We start from the raw sequence: 18,916 nt of genomic DNA, 5'->3' as shown, positions 1-18,916 counted from the left end.
GGTGTATGTGAGCATGCGTGCATGGTGCATGCTTGCAATTTTGCTTAGGTTCATTGTCCCAGATCAAGTCTTTTTCTTTTTGGTACTGGGGATCGTACCCAGGATGTTGCACTTGCTGGGCAAGTGCTTTGCCACTGTGCTACATCCCAGCCCATTGTCCTAGATGTCTAATATCAGATTGCATTTGGTTTGGTTTTGTTTTTTGGGTCCGGTCGTGGGGCCTGAACTCTGGGCCTGGGCGCTGTCCCTCAGCTCTTCAGCTCAAGGCTAGAGCTCTACCATCTGAGCCACAGCGCCACTTCCGGCTTTTTTCTTTTTGCTTATGTGGTGCTGAGGAATTGAACCCAGGGCCTCAGTCATGCAAGGCAAGCACTCTACCACTGAGCCACCTTCCCAGCCCCTCAGATTGCATTTGGATGTCATCTGGTCAAGTAAACTTGAGTTCTACCTCTATTACTTTTATTTTCAGGGGGAGCAGAAAGAAATTCAGTTATGCTTATAACTGAAGTTGAGGGACTGACTTGTAGAAAGTAGATTTTTTTTTTGTCAGTCCTGATATTTGAACTCAGGGCATGGGCACTGTCCCTGAGCTTCTTTTTGCTTAAGGTTAGCACTCTACCACTTAAATCACAATGCCATTTCCAGCCTTTTCTGTGTATGTGGTACTGAGGAATCGAACCCAGGGCTTCATGCATGCTAGGCAAGCACTCTACCACTAAGCCACATTCTTGGCCGATTCAATCACCTTTTCTATACCCCAGCCCAAACCCCATCCTCCAGGAGGACTAGAGATTTGCTCTCCTGTTCCCCTACCACCCTGTAGCTGCCTTAAGACTAAGCCGTGTTTTTTGCAAAGCTTATAATTTCAGGGATTGGCATGCTTCTTAGGGGGCAAAAATGGATGTAGTTACCTAACACCCTGGGTCTCTAACCTCTCCTTTGTCTTAACTGACGTGTCTCTCCCTCTACTCCAAACACTTAGACTCTGCTGCTCAATTGTTCACAGAAAAAACAGATTTAGCCTCCATAGACTACCCTCCTGGATTCCCAGACTCACAAAGTCCATGGAGACAATGGGTTCAACAGTGGAGTTCTCAGTTTGGGTGAGCATGATGATGGAGGCAGGGATGTCCAACGTGAAGTTGTTGGGCTCTAAGTGGACGGTGGGAGGTTCGGTGGCCATGAACTCCAGCATGAAGGGCTGGGACAAGATGTAGATCTCTGCAATCTGCCCCATTTAGAGAAAAGAGGTGGATATCGAGAGTAGTAAGTTGATGAGGGGATCACAAATTTGGGGTGTTTTGTGATTATGCAGTCAAGAGTAGGAAAAAAGTCTTTCATAGTAGAACAGCAACAATAACAACTCACAAATCAAAACAAACATGTACTGTGCCGAATGTATTTGTGGTATATGACTAAGACAAAAAGACAGCTAAAACCAACCTGTTAAGGCTGGAAAGACAGACTTAAGCTTGGATCAAACAGGAATGTAAAGGGATCCCCTCCCCATCCCAGTCTCCTGGATGTAACACCATTGCAAACAAACATAGATCCAAGAGTCAGACCCAGAGTACTCACCCGGGAGAGGAAGTTGCCAAATCCTTGGGAGTTTTGAACAAAATAGTGGGAAATCTGGAATGTAAACATCACCACATCACTGTGAAGTTTGCACCTGAACTGTCTTTTCAGGGAAAGGTAGGGTTTCCTTACAACTTGATGAAATCATGACGTTGTTGCACCATAAAATGTTCAGGAGATTTATTGTTTAAAGGATAGGTTCCCAACCACAGGGAATCAATCTGAGGCTTAGGGAAGTAAAGTAACTTACCTGAGGTCACACAGGAAGTTACCTTCTATTCTAAACACTATTTTCTGGCCGTGGGAACAACGTCTGTATCATATATATTTGCACATAATCTACAGGTACTATCAAGTCTTGTGGTATTTTTGTTCTCATTACTCCAGATCACTGACACCTAACTTACTTACAGGGACCAGTCTTCACCTCTAAAGCTAGAAGTATTTTTAACTTATAATTTTATTATGATATTTATACAGAGGGTTTACCATTTCATGTCAGGTAATGAGTACATTTTTTTTTTTTTTGGTGGATTGTAGGCTTGAACTCAGAGCCTGGGCCCTGTCCCTGAGCTCTTTTGCTCAAGGCTAGTGCTCTACCACTTTGAGCCACAGCGCCACTTCCAGTTTTCTGGTGGTTAACTGGAGATAGTATCTCACAGATTTTCCTGCTCTAGCTGGCTTTGAATCATGATCCTCAGATCTCAGCCCCCTGAGTTGCATGATCTACTGGCATTCAGCTGAGTACATTTCTTTTCAGAAAATGTCACCCATTCCTTCACTTCCCTCCAGTTTCTCCTCCTTTCCCTGCCCACAAGTTGCATAACTCATTTTCCACATAGTACCATGCCTGTATTGTTTCACTTTATACTTATCTGTTTCCATGTCCCCTCAAAGAGAAAAAGAGAAGTAGTAAAACAACTAAAAGCAAAACACAACAAAAACAACAACAACAAAAAACCAACCCCCAAACCAATAAACCCACCATCATCACCAAAAAATCCCCCAAACCTATGTTCCCATTTCCTGGAAATATTCTGATAAATAGTACTTTCAGTATGTTAAGAGGCATTAGGTCTTTGGGCTCCTCCCTTAAGAGTATCTTCCTTTAGTCTCACTGTGTGTGAATGACTAGAGTCCTTTTTTATCATGCTCTGGTATATTTTAGATCCAGTAAAGCTAGAAGTATTTAACACTTGGCCCTGTTAGCTGGATGGTGCTGCCATACTTTCCATCTTGCATGTAAGATTTGTAACAGCTTGTATCATTAAAGTACATATTCAAGCAGATTTCAACAGATTTCAAAGGGATACTGATGAATAATAGTTTTTGGTTGGCTGGTTGGAGGGAGTTGTTTTTTTATCAAAAGGGCAGAGAGAATCATCACTGAATATCTTTACTCTTACTGATTGCTGTAGATTACAAACTAGTTGTAATTACCATTAGAAGAAATCCTGAGGTGTCTGAATAACACAAAAAATGATGATAAATTACAGTTCAATGTGATTTTGTGCTGGCCTGATGCTTTAATGTGTATTTTGGGCTTGTTTGGCTGGTGATCTATCACTTGAATCATGTCTCCAGCCTGGAGTTTTTGCTGACTTTTTTTTTTGGAGATGGAGTTTTGTGGACTTAACTTCCTAGGCTAGTTTTGAATTGCTATCCTTCAGATCACAGCCTCTTGAATAGATAGCATTACAGGTGAGCCACTGTCCTACTTAAAACTTTTTTTTCTGCTATTGGGGTTTGAACTCTTGGCGTGGGCACTGCCCTTGAGTTTTTATGCTCACTTGAACCACAGTTCCATTTCTGGATCTTTGTGGTTAACTGGAGATAAGAGTCTCAAACAGTGGATTTTCCTGTCCAGGCTGGCTTTGGACCTTCACCCTCAGATCTCAGCCTCCTGAGTAGCTAGGAATACAGGCTTTAGACTTTGATCCTCAGATCTTAGCATCCGGAGTGGCTAGGATTACAGGTTTTTTTGCCTTGCAAAACTTTTTTTCTTTTTGGTGGGTCATGGGGCTTGAACTCATGGCCTGGGAGCTGTCCCTGAGCATTTTGCTCAAGGCTAATGTTCTACCTCTTGGAGCCACAGTGACACTTCTGGTTTTCTGGTGATTAATTGGAGATATGAGTCTCATGGACTTTTTTGCCCAGGTTGGCATTGAACTGCAATCCTCATATCTCAGCCTCCTGAGTAGCTAGGATTACAGGCATGATACCTGGCAAAACTTTCAATGCTCCTAAGAACTTTGTGAATGTGGACCTATGAGTATTCCAATTTTCCAAAGGAGGAAATTATGGCACACTGAAGTTGAATAAGTTGAAGTGGCTAAAGGTCAGGTGATACATGGTAGAGGGAGGTCTTGTTATTAATGAAGAATAATATGAAAGAGTGGCCACAGGCCATGAAAAACAAAAAACCCCAACCCTGAAGGTATCAGAGCTAGAAACCCAACAGCTCCCCCCAAGTAATGAATCATTCATTCCAAATCCCCCTCATTCATTGTTCTGCATTAGGAGTGCTAGCCTAAAACAGCCCAGGAATCAAAGCTATGATAATCATCTCCCAATGAATGAATGACTTATTAAAAGGTTACAGGATGTTGTCACTTGTCACCATGTGGAAACTCTGCTCACCTCCTTGGTAGAGAGTGTGGCACCAAAAGCTCCAGCTACGAAATGAGCAAAAGATGCTGATCGAAAGAAATACTCAGAGATTCCAATGTAGAGCATGGAGTCCCTTCGGTCTGGGAGCACAAAAGGTACAGGTGAGAAGTTGGGATCAGCCAGGTTTTCCAGTGGGTAGAACACACCCTGGGGCAAGAGAGAAAGGCCAGTTACCAGAAGAAAACATGAATGTGGGAAACTAACAAGGTAGACCTTCTCAAGTCAGAATAAGAAAAATCCTGGGGGGGGGGCTGGGAAGGTCTCTCAGTGGTAGAGCGCTTGCCTTGCATGTATGAGGCCCTGGGTTCGATTCCTCAGCACCACATAAGCAAAAAGAAAAAAGCCGGAAGTGGCGCTGTGGCTCAAGTGGTAGAGTGCTAGCCTTGAGCTGAAGAGCTGAGGGACAACTCCCAGGCCCAGAGTTCAGGCCCCACAACTGGACCTCCTTCCCCCCGCAAAAAAAAAAGAGTAAGAAAAATCCCAGAAACTCAGTAGGGATAAGAGGATGACAAAAAAAAAAAGAGGATGACAAAGCCTATTGAACACTTTGGCTAGTGGCCTTTCAAAGCTCTGAGATTTTTTTTTTTGGGGGGTCGGTCATGGGGCCTGAACTCTGGGCCTGGGCGCTGTCCCTCAGCTCTTCAACTCAAGGCTAGCACTCTACCACTTGAGCCACAGCACCACTTCCGGCTTTTTCTGCTTATGTGGTGCTGAGGAATCGAATCCAGGGCCTCATGCATGCAAGGCAAGCACTCTACCACTGAGCCACCTTCCCAGCCCTGAAGATTTTTTTTTAATTATTTAAAAAAATTTTTTATTTTGGTTGGTTGTGAGGTTTGAACTCAGGATCTGGGCATACGCCACTGGTGCCTGGCTATTGTTTTAATTTATGTTTTATTTTTGTTTTTTTCGTGGGGCTTGAGCTCAGGGCCTGGGCACTGTCCCTAAGCCCTGATCCTCAAGGCTAGTGCTCTACCACTATGAGCCACAGTTTCACTTCTAGTTTTCTGGAGGTTAATTGGAAATAAAAGTCTCATGCACTTTCCTGCCTGGGCTGGCTTTGAATTATGACCCTCAGATCTCAGTCTCCTGAGTAGCTAGGATTACAGACATATGCCACCAGCTCCTGGCTAAATTTTAAAATACTTTTACCATCAACTCTAATGAGTTTTGAATATCTACCAGGGATAGCCTTCATTGAGAAATTTCTAGTTAGTGCTTTTCTCAGATAAAAGGAAGATACACAATCAGTGTGGATGGAGTGGACTGTGAATAGTTCCTGAGGTACCAGTGGAGATGTCAAACCCTTGACATTCCAAGTCCATGACTGCTGAAAGAAACCCTCACAAGATCCGAGACTCCTAACGGCTCACACAGCCTTTTCATGAGACCTTAATGCTGCTTTCCTTAGCTGTTAGGTTTGATTACCAAATACGGTTTTGAACAACATTTGGAATGGATTTGAAAGAAACTGAATGAGTGAAAGCAACATACATTTAGAAGACGACAATATTAACTTTGGGATAGAACTAAACATAGGCACAATGATTGTTTTTCCCAGGTCAATGACCTCCGTGTCTGTATGCTCATGACACAGACAAGGTCAGCAGCCTTTAGCTAAATCCACTAACATTTGCCCATAAAGAAAAGGTTCCAGAGTTTTTGTGTTGGCACTGGGACTCAAATGAAGGGCCTTATGGCTCTCACTTGAATTTTTTTTCTTTTATTTTTTTTTGTGGGTCATTGGGCCTGAACTCTGGGTCTGGGAGCTGTCCCTCAGCTCTTCAGCTGAAGAGCACTCTTCAATCTTCAGCACTCTACAATTTGAGCCACAGCCCTACTTCCTGCTTTTTCTGCTTATGTGGTGCTGAAAATTGAACCCAGGGCCTCATGCATGCAAAGCAAGCACTCTACCACTGAGCCACCTTCCCAGCCTTCTCACTTGGCTTTTTCACTCAAGACTACACTTGAACCATAGTTTCATGTTCAGCTTTATTTTTTTTGTCAGTTGTGGGGCTTGAACTCTGGGCCTGGGCTTTGTCCCTGAGGTCTTCAGCTCGAGGCTAGTGCTCTACCACTTGAGCCACAGTGCCACTTCTGGTTTCCTGGTGGTTAACTGGAGATAAGAGTCTCATGACTTTTCCTGTCCAGGCTGGCTTTGAACCACGATCCTCTAATCTCAGCCTCCTGAGTAGCTAGAATTACAGGCAGGAGCCACCAGTGCCCAGTTTCATGTTCAGCTTTTTTGCTGCTTAACTGGAGACAAGAATCTCACACTTTTTCTTCCCAGGCTAACTTGGAATTGTGCTCCTCAGATCTCAGCCTCCTGAGTTTCTAGGATTACAAGAGTGAGCCACTGGTACCCAGCTCCCTGAGTCTTTTCAAAGGGCATAAGTGTGCAAGAGTTGTTTGAAATAAAATTATATGGATGGAAAAGCATGTATGCTTATTCTTCATTCTCCAGATATTAGTTGTTGACAGTCAGATGAGAATGATAAAGTTACCTTCAAATTGAGGTCCAAGTAATGCTCAGAAATTTCTGGGGAACTGACTAGGGAGCAATCCAGCAGGGTATAGTTGTCAATCTTGATTAAAACTGAATGACCAACAAAGAAAAGAATGTTCATATACATTAAAAGCATATGTATATAATCATACTAATATAATAATCTTCTGCTTGAGATATAAATTTCCCCTTTGCATTAGTGAGATATGTTTACTTTTGGAAACTAAGGAAAACTAGACCAGTCAAAAGAGGAAAGTTAAAAAAAAATCCTTCTCTGTCTTTTTTAGGCATCTGTCTAGGAGGGTTCACAGAGGAAGACACCTGAGTATCATGTTTTTCTCTCTTTCTCTTCCTCTCTCCCCCCCTCCATGTTGGTACTGGGGTTGAAACTCAGGGCCCGGAGTACTGTCTCTTAGCTTTTTCACTCAAGGTTGGCATGGTACTCTACCACTTGAGTCACAACTCTAGTTTGAGATTTTTGTTAGTTAACTGGAGATAAGAATCAGACTTTTCTGCCTAGAGGCTCGCTTTGAACAGCCCAGCCTCCTAAGTAGCTAGAATTATAGCTACTCAGCTACAGGTGCCCAGCTTACATATTCTCTTCTTGTAGATCATACATGGCTTATTCAATGGATAGAGATGAGAAGCAAGAAAAGATGAAGGCCCGCTAAGGTAGGGGTACAATATTATTCGACATCACTATAGCTTATCAAATGCATTCAGTAGGTCCCCATCACTACTCTTGAGGTGAAGGAAGCAGGGAAGGAATCTTCGAAGGTAAGGCCCCCTGCCCAAGGCACAGTAGCATGTGAGGAACCTAGACAAAGTCTTTCCTCCCTATGTCTTTCTCTTTTCCTATCTCTCCAGTCATTCCCTGTCTTTCATCCATTTGCATTTACTGTTTCCCTTTATCCTGTCACCAGTCCAACATTATTGACTTGGTGTGGGTGGGGTACCCTCCTTGCAGCCATGAACTTGATTGGGTGCCTAGGAGCACCTGCTGTACACACAGGGACATAATCTTCTACAGAAGCCCTGGGACTTGGCCAGGTAGAAGGAAGGCAGAGTGAAGAAGCAGGTGCTTTACTGTCTGAAAGACCAAACCTAGAAGTAGTGGCATTTGAAGGTGGGAAAAGAACCACCCCATGGTAAGACTCACCCTCCAGGGCACTGAGGTTGACATTGAAAGCCTCCACCTCATTGGTAATCATGGGGCAGAGCTGGCCACAAAAGAAAGGAAACAAGTATGTTATCACATTGTAAGCAGGTCTTCTGGCTAGGAGATATTATCCCTTTGGTCATTAGGATTCCTCCTTATGTGACTTGATGAGCACAGTCCTCAAGCCCAATATATATATGGGCAGTATGCCGTTGAAGATTGGTTAAGCTCCATAGGCACTGGGACCGTGTCCACACCACCCCAGAAAAGAGCAAGCACTTGGCATGTTAGCACAGGTGCTGCCTGAGCAACTCTATCTTTCCTGACTGCTTCTTAGCCGCCCCATGCCCTGCCCAGAGTGGAAGCATCTACAGCCTTTACTTTCCTGTGGGCTATTCGGCAAGCACAGGGCATCAGATATTTATTTAGGAATTGAATGATTTCCCTTGCTTTAGAATTGGACTAAGAACTCTGTGTGTGTGTGTGTGTGCGCACGCGCGCGTGCATGCGTGCACGTGCGTGTGTGTTGGTACTGGAGCTTGAACTCAGGGCTTGGGTACTATCCTTTAGCTCTCTGCTCAAGACCAGCACTTTATCGATTGAGCCACAGGTCTACTTCCAGCATTCTGCTGGTTCATTGGAGATAAGTCTCTCAGAGTTTCCTGCATCAAGTCTCTTGCACTTTCCTGCCTGGACTAACTTTGAACAGAGATTCTAAGATTGCAGCCTCTTGAGTAGCTAGGATTACAGCATGAGCCAGCCACACCTGGTTACTTAATTTATTCTTATTGTATTACATGGAGAGATCTTGCCTGTTCCTCATTCATCTTTGTGTGTGTGTGTGTGTGTGTGTGTGGTTTGTTCGTGGGGCTTGAACTCAGGGCCTGGGCACTGACTTTGAGCTTTTTGCTTAAGGCCATTGCTCTACCATGTTGAGCTACTGCTCCACTTCCAGTTTTAAGTGGGGATAAGAGTCTCACTGACTCTCCCACCTGGGCTGGCTTCAAACCATGATCTTCGTATCTCAGCCTCCTGAGTAGCTAGGATTATAGGCATGAGCCACTAGTGCCTGGCTTGTCCTCCATTGTTTATCTATCCAAAAGTTACCTGTACTTTGAGTCCTGTTCAATGCCTGCATCCCATAAAAAATCTCCAAGGGCATTTAAAGGTATGATGCTGCTGCTGCTGCTGCTGCTTCTAATTCCCTGAATCCCTTCAGTTTAACCTAATCATGACACAACCATGGGTTGTGTTTAGTTTTCCTACATAGACAAGATTTTCCCTCTCTTGTGTTCCCAACAAACCCCAGTCCAATGCTTGGCATGCAATAGACAGATAATAAACTTTTGTTGATGTTTTTGCCAAGTCTACAGTGAGAAACCCGAGGAAGGAGATGTAGTTTTATTCATTTCTGTATCCCCAGCACCCTGCCACAATGTGGGCATACAGTATGACTTGAGAATGTTACAAAGTTGTGAAGAATAATCTATATGAAAGTCCCTTGGATGGCACCTAGCACATAGGAGGTGCTCAATAAAGGTTTGTTAGGAATGATTATAGGATGAACTAAGCACAATGCTTTATGCCTATAATCCTAGCTATTTGGGAGGTAAAGTTTGAAAAGATTATAGTTCAAGTCCAGCTTGGGCAAAATGTTAGCAAGATCCCATCTCAATCAATAGCTATGTGTGTGGTACACACGTGTTATCTCAACCATGTGGGAAATGTAAGTAGAGGAAGCTCAGGATCCAGGCTGACCTGCACATAAATATGGGACACTATCCCAAAAATAACGAAAGCAAAATGAACTGGGAATATGGCTCAAATGGTAGAGTGCCCACTTTGCAAGCATGACATCCTGTGTTCAAGCCCCAGTATCACCATGATGTATAATGAAAGAATGATAGACCTACAACTGATACCATTTTATGGTGTTATCAATGTCTAAGGTCTCACCATTTCATTTAAGTTCCTTAAAATGGGTTTCTCCATGGGCTCAGCAAAGGAATTATATAGGACACTGGAAAAAGCAGAAAAGAAGAGTTAAGGACCACAATCTGCTACGGATAAGCCTTCCCCAGGCCAAGGAGCCCAAGAGTCCATTCCAAGGCTCACCAGTGCTTGCACTCACCTGAGCCCTCCCGCAAATGAGACATGGGCGTGGCTCACTTGGGCGTAGCAGTCTGTGAGCTTCAGGGCTGGGTGACCAACTTCATTTCGAGTTAGGACAATGATGCCAGTAAAGTAGATTCCAGAGAGATACAGATCAGACTCCCCTGTATCATAGCTGCGCAGAAAGAAAGCACCAGGTTATCTGGCTCTGCACCAGACATGGAGATGGATTGTCTTTTTCATCCTAGACAGAGACTCTAAGCTCCTGGAGAGTAGGGTTGGCATTCCTGATGCTTGTGACAGGTGCAGAAGGAATATTTACTGGATGAATGAAATAATGAATGGTATGCTCTAGGATACTGTACTTATTTCATGTCAAGTGCTCCTAGTAGTGGTTGAGTATCTATTTAGCATGTGGATATACTCTGCTATACCAACTCCTCATCCAGAGGGCCACAGATTGGGAAGTGACAGACAGAACTGGCAAACCCCTTGAGGCAGAGGACCATGTGTCCCCAGGACAGAGTAAGGGCTCCAAACATGGTTGGCAAGTCACGAAAGCCATGGAGAACCAGAAGAATCTTGGCTGTTATGGGGATGAGGGAAAATATGTTATGTTTCTGCAATCTACAGGACTGGAGTTCTGATGGGGAAAAAGGATACTCAGCAGGCATTCAATAAATGATTGTAGAATGACCAAGTGTTATTCTGGGGCACCAACCAGGCCACCTACCTATTACACCCAGAGTGGTAACTTGCACATAGCAGGTAGAATGTAAGTATACTTTGAACCTGACCCCTTCCTTCTATATGAGTGTGTGTGAGGCTTTGGTTTGGGGGAAGAGCGGAGTTTGAGCTGACCACCATGCTTCAGCCTCTGGGCGAAGCAGGAGGCTCTATTTCCCAGTAGTTGCCAGTACAGACAGGGAAGCGCCTGGTTTGAGGTCATGCAACAATGCGTCAGTGGACTTTAAATGTTGAGAGCTTTTCTGTCTCTCCCACAGTCAGGGACCGCTCAGCCATAGGAAATAACATTGTATCAGCTGCTCTGCTTTGGTATTTACTTATTTTGTGCCAGTCCTGGGACTTGAACTCAGGGTCTAGGTGCTGTCCCTGAGCTTTCCCACTCAAGGCTAGGTCTCTATCACTTGAACCTTAGCTCTGCTTCTGGCTTTTTGGTAGCTAGTTGGAGCTAAGAGTCTCATGGACTCTCCTGTCTTGTCTGACTTCACACTGAGCTCCTTAGATCTCAGCTTCCTGAGAAGCTAGGATTACAGGCGTGAGCCTCCATCACTGGCAGTTGCTCTGCTTTTAAGAGAAAGATGAATTTCACCCCACCCATCCCCGAACAAGGATGTACTTATTATCACTTAGAAATAACATTCTTGAGAAAGATTATTAATACTGAGAGAGGGGGAGTTTCTAACACTGACAATAACAATGGTGAATTTGTGCATGGCCCATTATTTGTTCCATTTTGTCGCAGAACCGCAGCAGACATGCAGTGAAATACTCACAAAAGGGGAGACTTGACTTCCCAATGGTTGCTGATGTTGGCTGTGCCATGGTTGGTGAGCACTTTGAGTCCTACTCCAGGCACAAAGGCTAATGATGTATTAGGGAATGACAAAGCATTGACTTTTATGCTGCAAGACAAGAAACAGGAGCATGAGGGCAACTCTTCTGCACATTTCTAGGTACGGCAACACTGAAAACACTGTGGTGGAATTCCTGCAGAGGAAAGGGCCTCCAGTCTGTGCTGTGGTCTCCACACTGCCTCCCAGGAAGCCCTGCTGTCTACTTAGGGGAGAGAGCAAGAAGCCTTGCCTTGCCCTGCCTTGCCTTGCCCTTCCCTTCCCTTCCCCTCCCTTCCCTTCCCTTCCCTTCCTTCCTTTCCTTCCTTTCTTCTCCTTTCTTCTTCTTCCTCTTTCACTTCCTTTATTTTCCCCTCCCTACCCGTTCTCTCCCCTCCTAATTCCCCTCCTTTCCCCTTTAATGTCCATTTCTCCCACTGGATATGAAGAACAAAAGCGATAGCTTTGTTATTCAAAGAACAAAACCTGGTGTGTCTTAGTGCTCAGTAAATGCTCATTGAATGCCTGACTTTCTACAGAATAGGCCAGATCTTTCTCTGTACCACATCATCTCTCCCTCCTCACAAAGAAACCAGCTGATTTCATAGGCTACATCAGGGGAATGATTACTCTAAAGGGTAAGTGTAGCAGGGAAATTTCATTGATTTAAAAGAGTATTGGGGCAAAAGAGAATCTCAGTAGCACAAAACTCCTTACAGAAGCTCAACTGGGTGCTGGTGGCTCATGCTGTAATCCTAGTTACTCATGAGGCTGAGGTCTGAGGATCCAGGTTTGAAGGCAGCTTGTGCAGGAAAGTGTGTGATACTCTTATCTCCAATTCACCACTAAAAAGCCAGAAGTGGAGCTGTAGCTCAAATGACAGAGTCCCAGCCTTAAACAAAAGAAGCTCTGGGAGCAGCACCCAGGCTCTGAGTTCAAGCCCCAGGATCAGCATGCAGTAGGGGACACACAGACACACATCCAATACAGACAGGCAGACAGACAGACAGACAGACAGACACACACACACACAGCTCAGCTCTCCCTTCAACTTTCAGATTGAGATCAAGATCAATCAGCAAAGACTTATTCTTCCTCTACTGCCTTAGAGACTTTTGTTGGCAACCGTGGAGGAGAGAGCCAGTGGCTGTCAGAACATCTATTTCCTTTACTTCTCTAAACATCTCTGGCTTTGTTCTGGATGACAGAGTTGTCTGATTGGAAAAGTAATTTCCCTATCTCCCTTGCTACTAAGTGTGGGCATATAACTAAGTTGTGTTCATGGTTGTGCAGACAGAATCATATTAGGGCAGGGCTTCAGACAAAAACATGAACAAGAAGACTGACTCAGCTTGTATGAACCCTGTGCTTCTGTCTGGTGCAGATGTATGGAACATGGATTTGATGATGGGATTATGGTGGCCATAATTGGCCACGAGCCATAATATTCTCTAAACTGGAGAACAGAAGTCAGAGGAAGGTACAGCAAGGAGATAAAGGAGATGAGTTCTAGTAAAATCATGGCGCTCCACTGTTTTAGTTGACCTTTTATCCCCCCTTTCTCCATTTGAACTTAAGGCCTCGCATTTCTTAGGCAGGTGCTTACAGCTGAGCCATGCCTCCAGCCCTATTTTCACTTGTTATTTTTGAATTAGGATTTTGCTCCCTTCCCTGAGTGGATTGTGATCTACCTATTTTAGGTTTCCCATTGTTGCTGGGGTGACAGGTGCACACCACCACACCCATCTATGGGTTGAGAAGTGTGTGTGTGTGTGTGTGTGTGCGTGTGTGTGTGTGTGTGTGTGTGTGTGTGTGTGTGTGATGAACTTTTCTACATAGACTGGCCTCTAACCATGATCCTCCCATGCTCAGCCTTCCAAGTAGCTAGGATTATAGGCATGAACCACTGGCACCCCAGCTTGAGCTTCTATGTGAGGCAGAAAAGCTCTTCTCTTTTACTTACTTTGAAAAATTGTAGTTCACATAATCAATCTTTAGAAACTCAAGCGACTCAGAACCTATGATATCTGGAATGGTCTTTTCCTTCATCATTTGCTCAAGCACCTTCATTCCAACTTCAACACCTGTAAAAGGAGACAAGGCTGTGTCTATGGCTAATAACAAAGACAATGACACGATATCATTAACCCACAAATACAGATTGTGGAGGAAGACTGACTGTTAGGTAAGAACACAGCATCCCTTACAATGAAGGACTGTTCCTGCTTTGCCTGTAGATACACTGGTCCTCAGGGAGGTTAAAATCATGAGAGATGTTCATTCTGTACCCAGGACCACAGTCTGCAATCACTGTTGTGATGGGAAAAATGCATTGCGTTCTTCCAAGGATGCCACTGTGGTCACGGTGGACGCTGTCCAGATGAGGACACTCTGCCCGTGGGGGGCTAATGCTAACCCAAACCATACAGCTAAGAATGGAGTGGAATTGAAACAATTTGGCTCCAGAATCTGTGTTAATGCCAATTCCGGGAAGTACTTGTCTTCTCTTGTCTTTTTGACCTGATGTCTATGGGCCATAAAGAACGTTGAATTGACTGAAATTGCAATGGAAGACTGAATGGATCATGTGGGGATTTGTGTCTCATTTTTTTCAGGGGTGGAGGTGGGGAATGATCCATATTTCCACCAGATTCTCCAAGATAGACATAAAAAAAGTTGGTATTCAGCCAGGTGCCAGTGGCTCACACCTGTAATCCACCTATTAAGGAAGCTGAGATCTGAGGATCATAGTTCAAAACCAGCTGGGGCAGAAAACTCTGTGAGACTCTTATCTCCAGTAAACTACTCAAAAAAGCCAGAAGTGGTGCTGTGGCTCAAATGGTAAAGTGCTTGCTCTGAGCAAAAAGAAGCTCAAGGACAGCACCCAGGCCCCCAGAGTTCAAGCCCCAGGACCCCCCCACCCAAATGATTGGTATTCATTGCTGGAATAACCCATCAGCCCATCAGCTTCTTTCTTCTTTCTCTTGTTTCTTTCTTTCCCCCCTTTTTCCTCTTTCTCTTTCTTTTTTTTCTTTCCTTTCTCCTCCTCTTTCTCTTCTTCCCCTCTCCCTCCTTCCCCCCCTCCCCCACCTCCTACTCCTTGTGTGCTGGTCCTGGGCTTTGAGCCACAGATATACTTCTGACTTTTTGGGGTTAACTGGAGATAAAATTTTCACAGTCTTTTCCTGCCTGTTTTTTCCTAGTCTTTTCCTAGGTAGGTTTCAAGCTGTGATTCTCAGATCTCAACCTCTTAAGCAGCTGGGATTATAGCTCTGAAGTACCATTTTTGTCATTACTTTTCCAGATATGAAACCCTACTTTCCCAAGACCCTGTACTAAGAATAAGGACAGAACTGACATCCATATTATGGACTTCAGATTGTCCTTGTAAATGCTTTGCTCTATAAGATGTTCTCTTGCCCCTACCCACCCCACCCCCATACTGTGGATTGAAGTAGGGCTGAGTACTTGCTAGGCAAGTGCTCTACTACTTAAACTATGCTCCCAGACTAAGAGTACAGTTAACACTGTTAGAATGTATCTATTTCTGACAAGTATTTCAACTCACATAAGCATGTCAGTATAGTAACAAGTCACACATGTAAATATACACACTCCTAGTGTGACATCATTACATAACACATGATGGTACAAGATGGCTCCACTGGCGATTTCCTATGCCCCATGAGCTATTGGGGAAAAGCAAGCTGTCCCATAAACCCAGGGCTTTGCACATTCTAGGCTCCACCCCTTGAGCCTGGCCCCGAGCCCTTTTATTTGTATTTTGTTTTTGAGCTAGAATCTTGCTGCTAACCTTGTTACAGTTAGCACTGAATTCAAAATCTTCCTGCCTGTGTATCTTCCAAATAGCTTGGAGTACAGGCATGAAAAAACATGCTTATATTTTTTTCCCCCTTGCGCTGGTCCTGGTGCTTGAATTCAAGGCTCTGTCCTTGAGATTATTTTTCTCAAGGGTAGTGCTCTAGCCCATGAGCCACAGTGCTTCTGGTTTGTTTTTTTTTTTTTTTTCTGAGTAGTTTATTAGAGATAAGAGTCTTACGGAATTTCCTGCTGAGGTAAGGCTAGCATTGAACTGCGATCCTCAGATCTCCTGAGTAGCTAGGTCATGTCAGTTTTGATTTAGGGTCTCACTGACTTTTTGTTGTTGTTGTTGGTTGTGGGACTTGAACTCGCCTTGGGTGCTGTCCCTGCACTCTTCAGCTCAAGGAGAGTGCCCTACCGGTTGAGCCACAGCACCACTTCTGGTTTTCTGGTGGTTAATTGGAGATAAGAGACTCACAGACTTTCCTGTCCTGGCTGGTTTTGAACTGGGATCCTCAGATCTCAGCCTCCTGAGAGGCTAGGATTATAGGCATAAGTCACAGGTATCTGGCTTCACTGACTTTTTCCCCATTTAGGTTGTCCTTCAACTATGGTCCTCTTATCTCTGCCACTTCAGTAGCAGGGAATTACAAGAATTTAGCGCCACTCTTAGTTTGTAGTGGCTCTTAGTCTGTCAGAGTCACAGATTCCTTTGTACCTCTAGTAAATAGGATGAAGCTTCGCTCAAGAAAAATTCACCATCCACATTAAAATTTAATCACCATCCACATAAAAATTTGCAAATGAGTTTAGAGGATTTCAAGTTTTTGCATTATGAGTCTCTAATGTGTTGCTTTTACTCTAAATTCCTTTCCTCCAATGCTTGTTCATTGAGAGCTCTACAATGTTTATTATGTATGTGTGTAGAAAAGAGAGAGACAGTGTGTGAGAGACAGCTACAGACAGAGACTCTGTTGCTGTGTTTAGATTTGCTTCCTATCAGAGTAACTCTGGCAAGAGTTTTCTTTTTTCTTTTTTTTAAGGCAACTCTCATTCTCAGCCATTGTAGCCACTTCTGCATAAGGGACTAACAGTGAAGAGTTTGTTTCATTCATGAGACAGCCCAAGTCACAAGTTTCTGGTTTGCATCATAGACCAGCCAGGCTCTGAAAGCCTCCAACTTACCATAGTCCAGTGCCTGCTGGGTAATTCTTGCCTTGATTCCAGGGTAAACAGCATGAGAAGATGAGATGTAGAGATTCCACAAGAGGAAACAGCCCCACAACACTGGAATCTTCTTTATTCTCATCTGCAATTGACCAACATGGATGGTTCATCTGTTAATCTTCTCTTCTTCATTGGTCAACTCCATCCTTGATTTCTAGCCTTTCTAATTTTCACTGCTTACTTCCAGGACTTCATTCATCCATCCACACATCCATTCACCCACTGACCCATCTCTTCTTCTACCTACTGACTCTTTATTGAACACACTTACTATGAGGGTGCTGAGGATATGATGTCCATGTTGGCCCCTCACAACTGTTTCCCACAGCTTAGGAGATGAGTGTGTGAACACACACACACACACAGCCATAACATACTACAACAAAACATAACAAAACACAGTACAATGCAAGGACCCTTTCTCCATGTCCCAGAAGATCTCCATGTTTTTCTAATTTTTTCCAAAGCACCCATCATTTAGCATAATATATAGTTACAAATTTGTTTTCCATATTTTGATTTTCTGCTTTCATGAGGAAAGACTTCAGGACCTTGAGCAGCTACTATATATAGTAGGTAAGGTATTAATACTGAATCAAGGACTAGATGAACAAATGTCTCTTTCATGAGGCTGTGAATTGGATCACATGTGCCTCATGGGTTTCTACTCAACTCAGGGAAGTCCTTGCCCTGTGTATATATTGCCCTGGGTGTGATCATGTTTTCACTTGTCTGTCTCTGGCTCCTGGCAAACACACACAAGAACTTTGTTTAGCTGGGAGCTGGTGGCTCACCCCTGTAATCCTAGCTACTCAGGAAGCTGAGCTCTGAGGATCATGGTTCAAAGCCAGCCAGGGTAGGAAAGTCCATGAAATGCTTATCTCCAATGAACCAGCAAAGAGTCAGAAGTGGAGCTGTTGCTCAAGTGGCAGAGTGTTTGCCTTGAACAAAACAGCTCACGGGCCAGGCTAAGGCCCCTGAGTTCAAGCCCCAGGATCAGCACAAGCACACAAGCACACAAGCACACAAGCACACACACACACACACACACACACACACACACACACACACACACACACCACACAGAGTTTTGGTTAAATAAACATCCATTCTACAGAAAGGGATCACACTGTATTTACTGATATATCACCCACGCTTGGCATATATAAATAATCAAGGTATGCTTGTAAATTCATGCCACCCCATGAAAGAACACCACCCCATTTTCTTATTGGATGAATCAAAGGTACCCATAGCAACAGGAATGAAGATTTCTTTTAACATCAGCCATGAGTAATACCTTCTCATGGCTTCTTCCTACTTTGGGAAGGTGACAACCTGGGTAAGCAATCTCATGTGAAAGACCCACTGTTGAGAGATACCACTGATTCAGCGCACAATCATGAAGTCAGGTCATCAAGGCGACCTTGTGGAGGTTGTCCAGGAAGAGGAACTGTAAGATCCATGTGTTTGGACAGAGGGAGGGCTGTGGTTGGGTCATCAGGTAAGGACTAGAGAAGAGAGTAGGAAATAGGAGCAGTCTGAAGGAGGAGTTAAGTGATCGGAGGAAACCTGGCTCTACTAGGCACAGGTTAGATCAGGATGATTTGGGGTTTAAAGGCAAGGCTAGAGAGGTGGAGATGGGATACAAGCAAAGGGGTATCTATAGAATTTGGAAGGAAAGGGCAGAATAGTCTGGCTAGGGAATGAAGTATCTGGCAAAGCTGTTTCTAGCCTTTTGCAGGCCTTAGGATGAAACGGAAAAGGTTTCCTTCTGGAGAGATGCTAGCCTATTTGTATAAAAGTAGGGCCTATGCAAAGAATTGTAGGAAACCAACACACTAGTGTGGGAGGCTTGCATATCAAAGGCACTTACCTACCCCTTGAGCCTGCATTTTGTTTAGTGTACAACCTACCAATTAGTATAGAAGGCCTTTGCTCAGATTAATGAGTGTGCTCATGGGTATTTTACTGGAGGACCATGAGCACTAGAATTTGGGTCTTGACTAGTCTGCACTAAGTCTATCTTTAAGTCTAAGTGACCCTTCTCACTTGGTCAATCCACTTGCATCTTTCCCAGGAGCCTCCTCTGTGTACATTTTCTGTCCAACCAAATTGAATTCCTGGTCCCTAAATACATGCCAATGTTCCATCCAAAGCCATTGCTTATGCTGCTCCCCTTTCCCAAGGATACAGAAACCTGGTGTACCCTGAAGGTCTATTGTAAACACAGTGTTCTTTCTGAAGCCATTTCTGACTTCCTTGAGC

General features: G+C 44.1%; 1 protein-coding gene across 1 annotated transcript in view; it reads right to left on the bottom strand.

The window, feature by feature from the left end:
* Nucleotides 1–16,730, bottom strand: part of Bpifc (BPI fold containing family C) — a 31,739-nt gene extending 15,009 nt beyond the window's left edge. The window contains exons 1-10 of the mRNA XM_013024813.1: nucleotides 16,607–16,730; nucleotides 13,563–13,683; nucleotides 11,543–11,671; nucleotides 10,045–10,200; nucleotides 9,870–9,933; nucleotides 7,914–7,974; nucleotides 6,753–6,844; nucleotides 4,219–4,395; nucleotides 1,579–1,632; nucleotides 1,058–1,228 (exon numbers count right to left, since the gene is read on the bottom strand). Coding sequence (XP_012880267.1) covers nucleotides 1,058–1,228; nucleotides 1,579–1,632; nucleotides 4,219–4,395; nucleotides 6,753–6,844; nucleotides 7,914–7,974; nucleotides 9,870–9,933; nucleotides 10,045–10,200; nucleotides 11,543–11,671; nucleotides 13,563–13,683; nucleotides 16,607–16,730 — 1,149 coding nt within the window. The remainder of the gene's footprint in view (nucleotides 1–1,057; nucleotides 1,229–1,578; nucleotides 1,633–4,218; nucleotides 4,396–6,752; nucleotides 6,845–7,913; nucleotides 7,975–9,869; nucleotides 9,934–10,044; nucleotides 10,201–11,542; nucleotides 11,672–13,562; nucleotides 13,684–16,606) is intronic.
* Nucleotides 16,731–18,916: the final 2,186 nt, after the last annotated feature.

The sequence above is a fragment of the Dipodomys ordii genome, unplaced genomic scaffold, assembly GCF_000151885.1.
Source record: "Dipodomys ordii isolate 6190 unplaced genomic scaffold, Dord_2.0 Scaffold79, whole genome shotgun sequence".
NCBI classification, from domain to species: Eukaryota; Metazoa; Chordata; class Mammalia; order Rodentia; family Heteromyidae; genus Dipodomys; species Dipodomys ordii.
Note: the sequence above shows the minus strand (reverse complement) of the source record. Positions and strands in the feature narration are given on the sequence as shown.